The 15,997-nt window shown below is 35.8% G+C and overlaps 2 protein-coding genes across 5 annotated transcripts in view; one reads left to right on the forward strand and one right to left on the reverse strand.

Annotated features, from left to right (window-relative positions):
* LOC104610843 (26S proteasome regulatory subunit 6A homolog) overlaps window positions 1–788 on the forward strand; it is a 40,007-nt gene extending 39,219 nt beyond the window's left edge. Inside the window, exon 10 of the mRNA XM_010277659.3 lies at window positions 475–788. Within this exon, the coding sequence (XP_010275961.1) occupies window positions 475–552 (78 nt within the window). The 3' untranslated portion in view covers window positions 553–788. The remainder of the gene's footprint in view (window positions 1–474) is intronic.
* Window positions 789–5,920: 5,132 nt separating this feature from the next.
* On the reverse strand, window positions 5,921–9,024 carry SMB (NAC (No Apical Meristem) domain transcriptional regulator superfamily protein). Of its 4 annotated transcripts, none has more exons than XM_088903395.1 (5): window positions 8,770–9,024; window positions 7,694–7,890; window positions 6,777–7,051; window positions 6,470–6,574; window positions 5,921–6,382 (listed from the first exon to the last, which is right to left on the reverse strand). In XM_088903395.1, the coding sequence occupies exons 2-5, from the start codon at window positions 7,866–7,868 to the stop codon at window positions 6,062–6,064; spliced, it is 876 nt and encodes a 291-aa protein (XP_088759521.1). In that variant the 5' UTR covers window positions 7,869–7,890; window positions 8,770–9,024; the 3' UTR covers window positions 5,921–6,061. The 4 variants fall into 4 exon arrangements, with proteins under 4 accessions (XP_088759521.1, XP_088759522.1, XP_010275962.1 ...); XM_088903396.1 differs by having other exon boundaries at window positions 6,470–6,571; window positions 8,770–9,023; XM_010277660.3 differs by having other exon boundaries at window positions 5,921–6,574; window positions 8,770–9,023.
* Between the last annotated feature and the right edge of the window lie 6,973 nt (window positions 9,025–15,997).

Here is a 15,997-nt window from a genome sequence, read left to right on the forward strand (position 1 = left end):
CGAATTGGAATGTAGTGGTGCCTTCCTTGCTCATGTCTATTATTTCATAAGACAATAATTTTATTTTGTAGGAAAAGAATTTATTATTTGGTGAAATGGAAAAATCTCTATCTAACAAGTGTGAGAATGTGGGTTTGAGTCTTTGGAAGCAGCTACTTTGTGCAAAAGGTTAAATGCCAAAGTTTAGGACTGCACCCGTCTCTGACCCCGATATAGCCGAGACCAATATTAGATAAAAGATCTTTCTAGACAAAGAAAATTCATTAAAAATAAGCGGGAAGAGACAAAGCTAGGTGCTAAGATGTCATCACAGATTGAGACAAACCATCATAACCAATTAATATCACCATTATCCGTGTCATCATCTTTGCTTTCGTTGCTTCCATCAACTGATTTTCAATTATTGCTATTTTTGGGTTATGTGGAAACATTTTAACGTCTGTGGATCTAAGATGGTGTCTTGTTATGATCTAGGTGACCCACGAAGACTTCAATGAGGGAATTATTCAGGTACAAGCTAAGAAGAAAGCAAGCTTAAATTATTATGCATAGTTGTGACTTGTGTCATTTGTTATTGTATTATGTAAAAATTGCAAGTGAATTTCTGTCCTAGCTATCTAACAAACAGGCGTTTTAAGAACAATGACTTGTGAGATATCTATATTTCCTTATTTTTTTCTTTTTTTTTTGGGGGGTAAATGATGAACAGCTACATACACATTTATCCAAAAAACTTTGGATCCGAATCTCCCTACATTTTATCATAATCTTGGTTTTGCCCTAGAAAATATCCATCAACTCTTGAAACTAAGCCCAACTATGATATAGAGACTTGGTTTCTGTCACCAGTGGCAGTGTTTTCAACCTTTGGAAATCATTATCCAGTCGTGATTCTGGGTTCGGTTTACTTGAAATTTGGTTGTTCGGTTAGGGTGATCTTTGCCCTGTTGTATCCAAGGTTCAAAATGTCCACAGCCTGTATCGGTATTATTTTTGTGTTTTTTTTTTTTCTTTGAAACTGGTTCAGAGGAGATGGTTCAAGGCCGGTCTACCCTCTGAACCACTTGCCGACCCGAAACACCCTTCCTTGGTTATATCCTAATTTTTATCGGGATGAAATTTTGATCCTTGGTTATATCCTAATTTTTATATTGTGTATATATATATAGAAAACCTTGTTCTTTCAAGATGTCCTATATGCAGCCTCAAGACCCTTCCTCAAGCAAAGATTGCAGAGAGGGTACCAAAGGCTGCCCAACTCCGCTAGGTCTAGATTAACCATGGCAGTCCTTACAAATGTTTTTTCATAGTCCGAAGAGAGCAACAAGGCAACAGTACCGAAGGATTTGAACTTTGAAGGTTGGGTTGGGTATTTCTTATCTCTTATATCCAAGCCTTAAAGTGTTAATTTAATGTTGTTGCCACTAGATATAGATGGAGGAGTTTAGGCTTCAGGAAACGTCTAAAATTCAAATAATTTGTTTAGACGTGATTCTCGTGGTTCAAGATTGCAGTGACTGTGATCTACTTTCCATGAGTGCGCTGCCCTAAGAGATTGGAGCAGTGGCAATCTGTTTGAGGGAGGATAATCGTAATTAGCTATGGTTTGGGTGGAGATGGTAGCAATATTTCTTGTCTTCCAATATTAAGGCAGGAAACCATAAGTCAGAAGCTCCTCCCACCTTTTCGCTACCTTACTAAAATAAGAAAACCCCTGTCCTTCGTGGTAAATAGGTTTTGTTCAAACACTGGTACATAAACAAAATGCAACCTGACCTAAGATGGTGCTACCGGAAACCACGGAGATCTTCCATATTGCCATGGTCCATGGTTAGATCGGGAAGGTGGGATCTTACTGCTGAGAATGGCGAGGGTTCAAAAGCAATGACAAGGTGTGAGCTGTATGGGTTCTATTTGATTTGTTTACATCATAGAAGGATGAACCGTAGTCTGCCTAATTTTTGGATACAAACCACTGTTTTCAAAACCGGACTGGACCGGACGGTCGGACCAGAAAAACTGGGAACCGGTCACCTGACCGGTTCCATTTTCCCCCAAAACCGAAAAACCATTGATTTTGGTCAGCAAACCGCTGAACTGGCCGGTTAACCGCTCGAACCGTTTTCCAAATTTTAATTTATTTTTTTTAATTTTTTATTTTTTTGTCAGAACGGGCTGACCATTCGGGTCGAATGGTTGGACCGTTTGAACTGGTAACCGGACCTCTGACCGGTTCGGTCACTGGTTCGTTTTTAAAAACCATGATACAAACCATGCTCTCAGTTTTGGGGTAAAACTGCCAAAAAGTGCAAAAAAAAAAAAACCTGCTGAATTTTTATGCAAAAATTACACACAACTGAACTGAGCTACATATTTACATTGGTTGAGTGTTTGTACTCTTACCAGAAACAGTGTCAGGTTCTTAACTTGGGTGCTATTTGGCAAATCGTTTTTGAAAGATCTTCTTCTGGAAGATCTGACAGCCAAAAGACGTAATGGGCTTTTACATAAAAATCTTAGCAGTTCACATACCATTTGGTTGGAGGCACATCTTTTTATACGTCTTTCCATGTGAAGACGAAACAAAAACAAGGTGAGAGGCTCCATTTCTAGCTTTCTGAAATAAATTCAAATCAAGCTTCTCGTGTCTTTTTGGGATGCAATCTTTCGACAGCTAAATCTTCTCTCAACTAAATGAGAAAAGACGAAAAACGCAAGCTGTCAGACTTTTAAACAACGGACAGCTTGCATGGAAAGACACGCCAAGGCTTTCAACCTTTACCACCGTACCAGCAACACCCTGGAACCATAAGTGGAGGAAAATTGGTTGATTTGATTTGGATCAAATTTCAAAACATCAATGCTTCCATATTCTCCGTAAACCCAACCCTTCATTTCAGAATATATGGGACAGATAGCAGATGGAGTCAAAGAAGAAAGAGCAGCTTGGAAATCAGCAGAAGTGACAGAGAGTGCAGAGGAAGTGGATGGCTTTGTATTGGCTTTTGGGGAGGTAGCTCATGGTGATCATGGTGTCTTCTTCTTTTTGTTAGTTAGTGTTTTTTCTTCTTCTTTTTTTCTGGGGATGGGGAAGGTTCTATGATCAGGGAGATTATTGTTGATATTTACCACTCTGACCCGTTAAACGACTATACATGTGAATCATAAATAGAACTGGAATGTTGTTTTGGGGGGATTGGTGGGAGGCCAAGTTGCAGTTTGGGAAGGATGATTCTCGTGAAAATCCTGATTATCTATCAAATGGAAACACTTTGCCATGTATCGAAAGAAATGTCCTTTGCATCAATAGTGGGGACTAAACCAAAGGTCAGGAAAAAGAATCAACTTCATTTTATTTATTCACACTCAAGTGCATGTTTTGAAAATTTAAAGAACAATTAAGAGTGTTTTTCTCTTTTAATTTTTTCATTGATCTTGACGTTTGCTTAAGTGTTTTAACAGGGTATATTTAAGTAGTTAGTGAAAAGTACATGGTCTATGTAGTTTTGAAATCATAGGATATATTTAAATAATTAACCCTTAATTTGAATTAAACTCGAAATTTAATTGGAACTGAAGAAGGTAGACGCGCATCAAATCCAATAATCAATTGGATGTCAGTTCTAACATCCAAATCTGAGGTAATCAGCAGCAGGTAGATGCCAACTTTGGTTTGAGTTTCAGAGTCCATTTACAGACTTATACAATATCCATATTAAAACAAGTAGATAATCTGGGGATGTTCATTCACCATTCACCTTTACAATAGGCAACGCCCAAAATACTGCATTGTGTTGATGCATAGTATACAATTAGTTTTGAGTGTTTGACCCATTGAAACGTCATATACAGGGTGTCAAGGTTCAATTGCAGGGTTCTGTTAAACCAAATACACCATAGTTCAGTGCAGTTCATTAAAAGATCCGGGAACGTTATGGCACACTTTTTGGCCAGAAAAGCACTATCTCTTTCATCAACATTTACCTGGTCCGATGTTCTAGACTTTTTGCGACAAGCTTTCCTAAATGATTGTACACTGAGCATCTCAAGTTAATTCTCATGTCATTTGGCGTAAAAAAAGAAAGTAGGTATTTTGGGTTTAGTGCCACTTAGGTCTCCGAACTTTAAAATGCAACAATTCAGTACCCAAACTTTTAAAACGTGACAATCCAGTACCTGTCGTTAAATAGATATTAACCCATCATTAAGTGGTTTGAAAAAGACATAAATGTCCTTCAAGTGTTATTTAATTTTCTTTATCAACCATCTAAATGTTGACAAAAAATTAATAGTCTCAAATATTTGCCTTTTCCATTCAAGGAAGTTGGGGTCACGTTTGAGACTGTTAATTTTTTGTCAATGTTTGGATGGTTGATAAAGAAAATTAGATGACACTCGAAGGACATTTGTGTCTTTTTCAAATGCCACTTAACGGTTGATTAACAACTAGTTAACAACAGATATTGGATTGTCATGTTTTGAAATTTTGGATACTGAATTGTTGCATTTTAAAGTTCTGGGACCAAAGTGGCACTAGGCCCAAAGTACAAGATACTAATTAGAATAATAATAATAATAATAATATCATTTAACATAAAAGAACACGTATACATATATATAAAATATATTTTTTAAATATAAGTGGGTTGGGCTGGGCCCAAGCTAGGCTTGAAGTATTAGGCCCAAGTCAACCTTAAAATTTGTAGGCCTAGTGTGGGCCCAAGCTCTTGTCAAGGGTAATTTTGTCATAAAAATATTTGATAAATTTGATTGGCCATTTAGGATGGTTTGGTCATGTAAAATACTTAAATGCTTATACCATGTAAACAACATCTATTAAGTAATCCTTAATAGCGATCTAACATAAACCTAATGGAAAATGAATTTTAGACAATTAAATTCATTGATCATGGGATCTTGAGGTTTTGAAAAGTCCTGGTGACCATTTAGGGTGGTTTGGTTATGTGAACAACATCTATCTATTAAGCAATCTTTAATGGCGGAAATCTAGTGGAAGATAAATTTTAGATAATAAAATTCATTGATAAGGGGTTCTTGAGGCTTTTAAAAGTCATGGTGGTGACTTTAATAGAGATGGCGAGTAAGTTAGGGTGAATTTTGGATAATATCTGTAAGCCAAACAGACACATGGACATTATTGTTAGATAGTGTATGCCCTTAGCTCCAACTAACATATTGTATATATCCTTTTATGAAAACAAAATAACATTTCTTTTATTTGTTATGGATTTATTCAGCTGAATCATCTCTTAGTTCTTGTTAGTATTATTTATAAGACCGCATGATTATTAAATTATGAATTCAAATATTCACAACTAGTGGATAGACTTGAAGAATCTATCTAAAGGCAATTAAGAGAATATTTAGATATATAAAAGGAACTCCAAAGATAGGACTATGGTATGGGAAGATTAATGATTTCAGACTCGTCTGCAGGAAGTAAAACTGATAGAATGAGTAGTAGCGGTGCTTGTCAATTTTTAGGGCCTTGTTTAGTTTCATTGATGTGAGAAAAAAAAAAAAAGCATCAGTAGCTTTAGATTCATTTTTAACTCAAAAAAAAAGTTAAAATGGACCCTTTTTTTTTGATAAAACGAGAGGGGCTACCCATTTTTTTTTTATAATGGAGTAATGGACCCATTTTAACTATCTTGAAGAATCCTAAGAAAACTAGAATCCTCATCAAGTCGGAATTAATGTCCAATTAGCCTTACAAAGGGACCAAAATGGATCAAATAATGCCTACTCTCTTAAGATAGAATTAGATACATGAAATTCATCTGGTAAATAATATGATGATTTGGGAAGACCAAAAAATATCCTAAAATTGAAAATGAAGAAGGGTGATAAACGGAAAAGGAAAAAAAAAAAACAACCAGCAAAAAGCAAACAAACTGCGTCCAACCAAAAGCCATATAGAGAACAATCATGTCCCTTAATAGTGCGTGAGACGAGTATATATATACATTTAACACTGAAACCCACAGTTCTAGATTAATAGGGAATTGCAAATCTAGTCAAACATAGACGTCCAGCAATTTCACTTGGAAAATTTCAGAATGTCCGTTTCACAACCAAGATACTGGAATGGAAATTTCTGACTCGAAGTACCCACATCAAAAACTTGCGAAGAAGAACTGCATTTGTTCTGCTGGTAGAGCTGATCTAGACTTTGATGGGAGTGGGATGCCAGAAGTTTGTCCAAGAAAGACCAATCTCCATTAATCCTCTGATCATGCTGAAGCAGTCCACCTCCGCTGGATGTTAACTTCATAAGGTTGTGAGAGCACTCAATGTCCGTGGTGTTGAACGTAATAGGCGGAAAGAAAGATGGAGCAACAGCTGACTCTGGGCTCATCAACTGTGGAAGATGCATGGAGCCATCGAAGGTAAAATCATACTGGGTTAGAAAATTTTGTTTTGGATCCAATGGAAGAGACCCACTTGCCTTGAAGTAATTGAAATTTTCTTCTTCCCGAGTAGCTTCTGGTTGGAAGCCTCTGTGATGGTTCTTCTTCTTGAATACCCTACAAACAACCCACCCATCTTCCTGCTAAACCGATAGATGGGAGAAAGAAATTAAGTAATTAATCTAATAACACTACTTAATGAAGAACCTACAGTGTTTCTCTGTATGCAATAATTAATTTTCTAGAACACTGGCATAGAGGAGACGACGACGATATGATTTAATTTGGATTATGATTCATGAAGAAATTAAGGCTGGATGGATATTTATATATATATATATATACCTGCTGGAGTTCTGTATTCTCGTCGTCAAGGCGATACTCATGCATGATCCAGTCTGTCTTTTGGCCATGAGGGGCTCGTCCAGTGTAAAAAACAAGGGTCTTCCTCATACCGATTCTCTTGGAATTGCTGAGGTGAATGGCCTTGTCCCTGCCGGTGGCCTTCCAAAATCCAGCTGTAGTGGCCCGATTTGTTCGAGTTCCGGTTGGATATTTTTTGTCCTTGTGGCTGAAGAAATACCACTCATTCTGAGGGCCCGATCCAATTCTGCATTTTTCTGGATACCACCAAACATGCAAATTAATAAATAAAGTTGAGTTCCATTTGTTATCACCGCACCGGTTTTGGGTTTTGCTGCTTCTAGGAATTGAAGGAGGTACTCTTAATGTGGATAAACTACTACCAAAAGCTGTTTGGATTTTGAAACAAAAATCATTTATAAGCTCTTGGTAAGAGTACTGCTTTTAAAAACACTGCCAAACAAAATTTGAGCTTGCTTTTGGTGGTATGTAATGAGGCCAAATATTAATTACAGTATACATATAAGCTGGGAATGGTGAGCTTAGTGGGTCTCACCAAACATACAAAAGTACGTTCTTCCCATGGAACCACGTTATCCTAAACTTAAAGAATGGGTCTCACTTTCTTTGAATCGTTTAAAAGGGGTGCAGAACCATCGACAGATGGAAAAGAAGGCCACATAACCCATGTTGTCATGTGAAGTTTCAGATTCTTTCAGATATTCGCTCCTTTAACGTAGACTGTTAGTAACTTAGATTGCTCAAATATTAGCAAAATGAACCAAGGAAACATTAAGAGACATTTAGTTTCCACTCTAAAGATCATAGATTGAGGGGCTTAGATAGCTATCAAGCCTAAATGTAAAGAAGAAGGAAGAAGTAGTGAAGTTGTCTATTACCTTTGAGGTCCCAGGGTTCAAGCTTGTTAAGATCGACATCCTTGATAACATCGAGGTCTATGACCTCGTATGCAACCTTCTTCCTCAGATAATAGTAGAGAAGTTCCTCATCCGTTGGATGAAATCGGAAACCTGGGGGAACCGATACTTGTCCATTTGCTGGCATCATCCTCATCTTATCTTGTCTTTCAGCTACCCTGAACATTACAGGAGAGTGAAGAATACAGTACTGTTACACATCTGAAACAAACTAAATAAAACAGGAAGCTTTTGTAAACTATTTAAGTAGGGCTACGTATCACGCTATCTGGCCTGGTAATGTTTGTGAAGAAAAAGAAGTAGAAGAAGCAGAAGAAGACCCCAGAAAGAACTGTAACTGAATGCTCACCTCCTAATCTTTCCTCAGTTATCTTCCTTTCTTATCGTGTTTTATCTATTAATTTCTTGAGTAAAATCAACACCTGATCTGATCTAGGAAAATCAACACCGGTCAAGATGAAAACAAAAGATGTTCTTCTTCTCGGTTAACTTAAATTTTTTTCGCCACAAAACCTTCTGGTTTTTTGTACAGACCCTATGAAGTAATAATGCCAGTCGAAGTTCAGAAACTTCAGGAACCATCTCTGATAATGAGACTTCCGGTTCTGGAAACCATTTCCACAAGAGTAAAAAAGAAAAGCACATTCCCTCCTTACGGAAAAAAGAAAAGTCGTCTAAAGGAAAAGGAGGAATGAATCCCAATAAATCATTTAGTAGAACCTTCATTAAGATCCCTGCATTCCATTGCTCTCGTTTTCAGATTCATTTCGTTATGAAAACAGAGTCAAGAAGAAGCCAAAAAGAAAAAGAGCCATTATATTTTGCTGAGAAAACTGAAAAGGAGCTAACAGGATAAATTCCTAAGCTCCAATGACGAATAAGATGAAGAAGAAGATATATAACTCTGCTAGTATCCTTAAAAAAGTACACCATTTAATATCGTCATACTCTCATCCCTGTCCCTTACTAAATCAAGTTCAGTAATACCAAAAAGCAAGAAAATTTGAGTAAAATGGAGATGAATAACAAACACAGACCTCTGGATAAGGAAATCGTTCTTCTCAGCAACGCAACGCAACGCAGAAGAAAGACGACCCAGGAATACAAACAGCAAGGTAGCCAATTCCTTCGCTTGTAGCGTACGAAGTGGCTTTAGCCTTTAAGAGAGAGAGAGAGAGAGATGATGCGATGAACTTAATACCGAGGACGAGGAACAGAAAGAAAGAAAAATAATAAAATAGAAAGAGAAGAAATTTGAGGTGCATAGGTTACGGTGAGATAGGAAATGTCCGTTGAATCGGGGTACTTGTCCAGGAAATCGCCCCATAAGAATGAAGAAAATAAGCACAGCTGTCAAATGGGGCTATATGATAATCAGTTTTAATTTGAAGATTTTATTATTATCAATATTCAATCATATGTAGTCAAGAGCCAGAGGAATGAAACCTTCCATTCCATTCCCCACCGCTTCTATTCTTCTAACCTAATAATATTTTTTCTTGTTTTCCCAAAAGGATCAGGATGTGTAATGCTTTATTTACTACTATATATATATTAGATAAATGGAATTTATCTAAAAACTCTGTTGACTTCACTGAGACATTAATGGTAAAAACTTCCCCAACTTTTGGATACCTCCAATGACTCATTATTCTACCCTTCGTTTATTTTCTAAAAAAAAAATACATGAGCATGGGGGTACATATATGGACGGTTCTTATTAATATAGATCTTTGTAATTAGTTCAATATTTAGTTCTTGTTCGTTTTTTAGTAAGTTATTTATGCAGGTAAATACAGTTATTTGGGTAAGTTTTTCTTGGAAAATACTTATCGGTGTAAGTGCATTTATCCATATTCTTTTATTTCTCATATAAATAAGATAATAATCATTTTGGCCATAAAAATCCATTATTAAAAAGGACATTTTTGTCCCATTCAAGTGTTGGCAACTCTCTCTAGGTGGGAAAGTTATTTACCCACCTAGGAAATGGGTATCACTTACTAAGTGATACTCAGGAAAATAAACTTTCCCTAATCCCCGCATAAATTTGAAAAAAGAATACGGAATTCTTGGTCAATAGAAACCAAAATCCCATTGACCAACTTTCTCCCCTCTGAAAATCTGAAAAAAGAACGCCCTCTTAGATTTTGGTACAAGATATTGTTACGTTGTAGAGAACATGCTTTCCTTTTTTATGCATAAATTTTGAAAATAAGTAAAAAACAAATTTTGAGTTAATTGATCAACAAATTGGAGGTGGGAGAAAAAATGATCAGCATGTATTAGGGGTATTTTTGTTATATTGAAATGTAAAGTCAGTCAGGGTCATTTTTATCATTTAGGCTATGTTTGGTTTGAAGGAAAAATGTAGGGAAAGAAAGGGAAAAGTAGGAAAACCTTTACAATCCTTGTATTGGTTTCCCTACCTTTTCCTTCAAACCAAACATAGGCTTAAAAATTACTTTTTCTATGTCAGTTAAATTATTGTGACTTGAGACCTTGAGACAATTTTCTTACGAGTTTACCCTACCGCAATCTATTAGGCTGCGTTTGGTTTTGGGGGAGTGAAAGCTAATAAAATTTGAAACATCTTCATTAACCTTTAAACACCTAATCAAACAAAACAATTAAACAAATATAATCTCCAGTCAAAAAAATAAATAAAACAAAACCTAATTAACTTCCCTCTAAGTTGTATACCATGTGGGCTTTCTAATTGGCTTAAATCTAATGGAATGGCTAAAACCGCATTAGAAACCAGATTAGACTAATAAAACAGTTTGGTCTAATTTGGTTTCTATACTAAAACATTTGATTTGGTCTGAGAATTTCTTACATCATAATTTTTTAATTTGATATGAGATTTTCTCTAAACAAGACCAAACTAGACTGTGAACATTTTGTGGGAGAGAAAAATGACTAATTCAAAGGGCCTAAATTAGGCTTGTGAATGGTACTTAAAAGGATATGACCTGGTCGGAAGTTGGATTCAATTATCTCAGAATTGGATGGGACATTTATATAAATGGGTCACATTCGAATGGTGTGAGTCCAATCAATAATCGGATCAGATTTGGATACTCTGTAAACGTATATATGTATAAATAATAGGTTTATGAGTTTATTAAAATTACCTCTAAAAATAGGGTTCAAAAATCACAATGTAGTATCATATTACATATGCTAAATATCGGGTATTTTGTATTTTTGTTATTTTCACAGGATAGACCTTGCTTAATACAACCCCCTATAAAATTTTGAAAAGAAAGCTAGAACAAAAAAAAAAAAAAAGAGCATAATGGAAACACCAGATACTTTGAACCAAGGTTTTTTAAATTGAATTGGACCACAGACCTGCCAGGGGTCTGGTTTCTAGGTCGAATGGTCTAACTGTTCGAATTGAATGAACGGCCCATTCTAACAAAAAAATAAAAAACCACCAAACCGTTGGACAGTTCGAACATCTGCGTCAACGATTTGCTGATCAAATCAACAGTTTTTGGAGAAATAATGATTCTGAGGTAAAATGGCTGACCGGTTCTCAGTTTTTCCGGTCCAACCATCTGATTCAGTCCGGTTTTAAAAACCATGCTTTGAACCTTGCCTAAAAATATGTTTAAGTTGCTCTCTAATTTATCTTGATATATTGTATTGTTGAAGGTAAATAGATAAATAAATGAAAATTTTCCCTGTTCCTCTTTTACATTTGAGATCAGTCGATCGAAACCCTATTCCTAACCAAGGATCAAAACCGTATTGTTGATATGTATCGTATCGGTGAGCAACTGATACACAAAATTGGGCTACCAATACGCAAAATTATCATACAGGGGCAGAGGGGAGACATGTCTTAAAAATCCCCACACTCCCCATTTTATATCCAACCTTATATTTTGTTCCCATCTATATATTATGTTAATACTTTTGACTCACTGGTAAGAGGGTGGCCTTATATGAGTACGTGGACCTGACCAAACTCGGGTCAAACCCAGGTCAGACCAATTCATTTTAGACCAACTAATTAAGGGTTCAAGTTTTGAATATTCTAGAATGCTAATTAAACATGGGCATTAATAAATAAATAAGGGAACATTCCAGGATAAGGGTAAAATGGAAAATGTAAAGAAATTTTTAAAATCTACTTCACCCAAAATCTTAGGATTTCATACCTATTTTAAGGGACCTTTCATTCCATAGAATCTAGGATGCATTTTGTGACCATAAAAGAGAAGGAAACCCACTTCTTCTCTCTCCACCTCTTCCCTCTCTTCCTTCTCTCTCCTCTATTTCACCACCACCATTCCTTAGACGGTTAGACTTTCTAGTAGACCATATAAAATAATACAAAATACAAGGTCTTATACTTTACATAATTGTATTTGCATTCCTTCCAAATGTAGCCTTAACAAAAATCCTGACTCCACTCTTATTGTCATATGTGTTCTGTTATGTATGGTTGTAGTTGTATTCTAAATTACATATAACCACAACCATTGTTCTATTTGTGGTTCATTTCTTGGTCTTAGCACATTGTTAACATTTCAGTGAGGCTTAGACATGTATATAAGTAATTCATTTATCACCATTCAATTTTGAAAGTATGCCCAATTATTTATTATATGCTAACAATAATATGCAATACGTTGAAAATGCGATGTAACATGTTAAAAGTTATATACAATATATTAAAAACTATATAATATGTGAAAATACAATTAATATATTAATAGTATATATAATATATTCTGTCACATATATGAAATATATGTTGTATTTTATAAGTATAGGAATATGGCCTATGATGTGGAGATGTTAACCTTCTTTTTAAACCATGTGATTGTGTTCAAAACGTTGTCCTCCATAATGTTGAATAAATGAGAATTTTGCTGATTTTGGTAGTATCAACAAAATAAAAATGTCCTCTAGAACATTGGTTGTCTTCGAGATTGGAATGGCAGCAGGGTCAGGCCGGGTTTTTCCTGCCCCGTCCTTGACCCTGAACTCAAATGCCCTGCCCCTTCCTTGCCCAAAACCCTGGTGGGCTACAAATCCTAACCCCATCCCCGTTTCTCCATTACGGGGATCCCTGAATTTCTCTCCCCCCACCCTTGTCATTCCTACTTGTATATTTATAAATTTATTTATTTTTTGATTTTTTCAAAACTTACCTAGAACTATTTTATATTATGTAGTATAATATAATATATATTAACATGTATTAATAGTTTATATATATATATATATATAGGTGGGGTGGACAAATACCATCCCAACCATGGTTTTTAAAAACGAACCGGTCAGGGGTCTGGTTACTGGTTCGAACGGTCTGACCGTTTGATCCAAACGGTCCGGTTATTCGACCCAAACGGCCGGCCGTTCAGATAAGAACATAAAAAAAAATTTAAAAAAATTAAAAAATTGGAAAACGGTCAAAACCATTCGAACGATTAACCAGTCGATTTAGCGGTTTGCTGACCAAAATCAATAATTTTGGGGGAAAAAACGGTTTTGGAGAAAAACGGAACCGGCTAGATGACCAGTTTCCAATTTTTCCGGTATGACTGTCCGGTCCGATTTTGAAAACAGTGATCCCAACCCTATCCCTGACCCCTAGAGTTTCAGGTTTCCCCAAATCCACCCTAACCTATGGGATGGATCAAATTGCCATCCTAACTTTAAGATCCATATGAAACATAAACACAACCACGAAAAGAAAGCCCTCAATTTTTCCTATTCAATCTTAACCATAAATGCTTTTGTCAAGTTTAGCCCTCCTTTTGGTTGGTTAGGCTCGCAATCTAAAACCCAATAGATCTTATCTGAATCGAATGAAAATTGAATTCTCATATCATGTATCTTGTTGTATCTAATCCAATTACTAGCTTATACATGTAAATGGATTTCGGATCAAATTTGGATAGGTAAATTTTTAATCAGATTGAACTCGAATTTAAGTACATCGAATCCAATATTCGATCTATTCCACGCCTAGCCCGAATATGGATAGATGGTCTATATATTGGCCATCTATATCATAATTTTTCGAGACCCTAACGGTTTTAGGTTGCGACAGGTTTGTAGTCGGAATGAGAATGATCTATTTTATAATTTATTTAGTTCAGACAAAAAATCAAAATGAAAATTAAAATCAGTTGAAATGAGATTTTATTTTCAAAGAAGGGAGAGAGAATAGTCATTCCCTTTAATGAAGAAATAGTATACAAAAAAAAGGGAGAAAAATGATTCAGCCTAAGGTCAGAAATTTTAAGCTCAAAATACAGTTGGGGTAGATGTCAGTTTGGAGTTGATGCCAATTCATGGGTGAACATTAATGTATAAAATGAGAATTTTTGATATTTTAAATATTTATAAATCTGCAGCAGAATTCAGAAATCTGCATTAAACCTGTTCATACTTTTCCAAAAAAAAAATAAAATTTCAAACAATTAGAATTGAAATGACCCATTTTAATTCCAATTCCAGACCTTATTCCCGTTAACCAAATGGGCCCTAAATTTCATACAAGCCACCCAAAAGAACATTTAAAACGCCACGAGAAAAATCTAAATTTCAAACAACATTTTTGTTATGTAATTTATTAAATGATCAGGGGCGTTGATCTTGATTCGGTGAATACTCACGTGAGTACGGTTTCGGGTGATAACAAAAATGCAAAAACCCTCAAAGTGCGTAACTTCTGCACGTGGTTGATCCAACATGAGGCACACTGAGCAAGGCCTCGATATTCTTAAACAAGGGAAGAGGCCCTTTATTTCTGATCGGAGGGATTCTTAAGCAATCTCTCTCTCTCTTCTCTCTCCCGGTCAAACGGCGATGAGGGCTTTCGCCAGATATAATTACAACGGCACCCTTGTACTTTTACTAATTGCAACAATATGATTAAAAATGATGCCGTTGCCTTGACGAAGACTCCAGCACGTTAATTGGTAGTTTAATGAGGAAATATTTTACATGTATCAGTCGTAAACAAGACTATAGCTTGTAGCGATGCTATTTTTGATGATTATGTTATGATCATTATTCTATCATCATCAAGTGTTAATTAATTTCTTAGCCTTAAGCCAATAGGGAATCAGGTCTTGCATGTGATATCCTAACATATACAGTAATTAAGTTGATGTGTAACGTAACCTTTCTCTATCATGCGGAAAACCTAAGCAATGGAGCAGGAATCTGTGTTTAGAGTCTTCTAATGTCAATATATAGGTCGGGTCTGATTCGGGATAGGATGTATCAACTGTACTGAGCTAATTATTAATGGGTTTCATAACAAATTATTAATCAGATAATTCGGTTTGATAATATAATCTTAACAAAAAAAATGATAATGAAATAACAAACTGTTTATATGTTAATAAAATAAGTGTTTTTTTAACCAAAATTATATACTGTTTATAAAATTTATCCTTTTACATATAAAATATAATAAAACTAGAATTTCAAACTGGGTGATGATAAAATTTCGGTGGTAATTAATTCTCAACCTGACTCATTATCAACCATTCAATTCAAACCCCATTTTCTTTTGAGGTTCAGTTTACATATCTTAATCTGAAGAATAGTCATGTCGGGTTTCCAGTTGGCATTTTTGTAAAACAAATGGGTCGTGGGTCGGGTTTAAATTGTTCAAATTGTGTGATCCCACAAGAATATACAGTCATAGGTTGATCGACAGCTGCAAACAAGTAATCCAGCAGCTGGCACATTATGACAAAAATAAAATATATTAAACAATGAAATATGGTTATAGGGTAGCTAGAAAAGAAGCTGGTTGGAGAACACTATGTGTCTTTTAGGGTTTGTTTGATGAGAGCTGCAATCACTGAACAGAATTCTTTAGACACCGAAGTGTTTTACTTCACAAATGAAGTGTTTATTTTCATCTATTTTTCTAAAAAGAATAAAAAAATTAGGATGCAATTGATTGGGCATTTAAAGTGATTTGACTTAATATTATAACTAGCGAAGGGGGCTCTGCGTTATAGGGGCTCGCTCATAAACTATCAGGCTCGAGCTCGGCTCGAGTCAAAAGTTCGGAAGTTCGAGCTCAGCTACCTTTGATTGTAGGTCTCTCAAGTAGCCGAGGTCTTTCTCAATTGCCGAGGTGCCAAACCGAGGTCTCCCTCAGCTGCTGAAGTGTCGAGCTGAGGTTTCCCTAGCATGTGAGGTGTTGAGCTAAGGTCTCCCTTAGTTGACAAGGTGCCAAACCGAGGTCTTCCTCAGTTGTCGAGGTGCTGAGCC

This window comes from Nelumbo nucifera, chromosome 4 (genome assembly GCF_055504915.1).
Source record: "Nelumbo nucifera cultivar China Antique chromosome 4, China Antique-T2T, whole genome shotgun sequence".
Taxonomy (NCBI): Eukaryota; Viridiplantae; Streptophyta; class Magnoliopsida; order Proteales; family Nelumbonaceae; genus Nelumbo; species Nelumbo nucifera.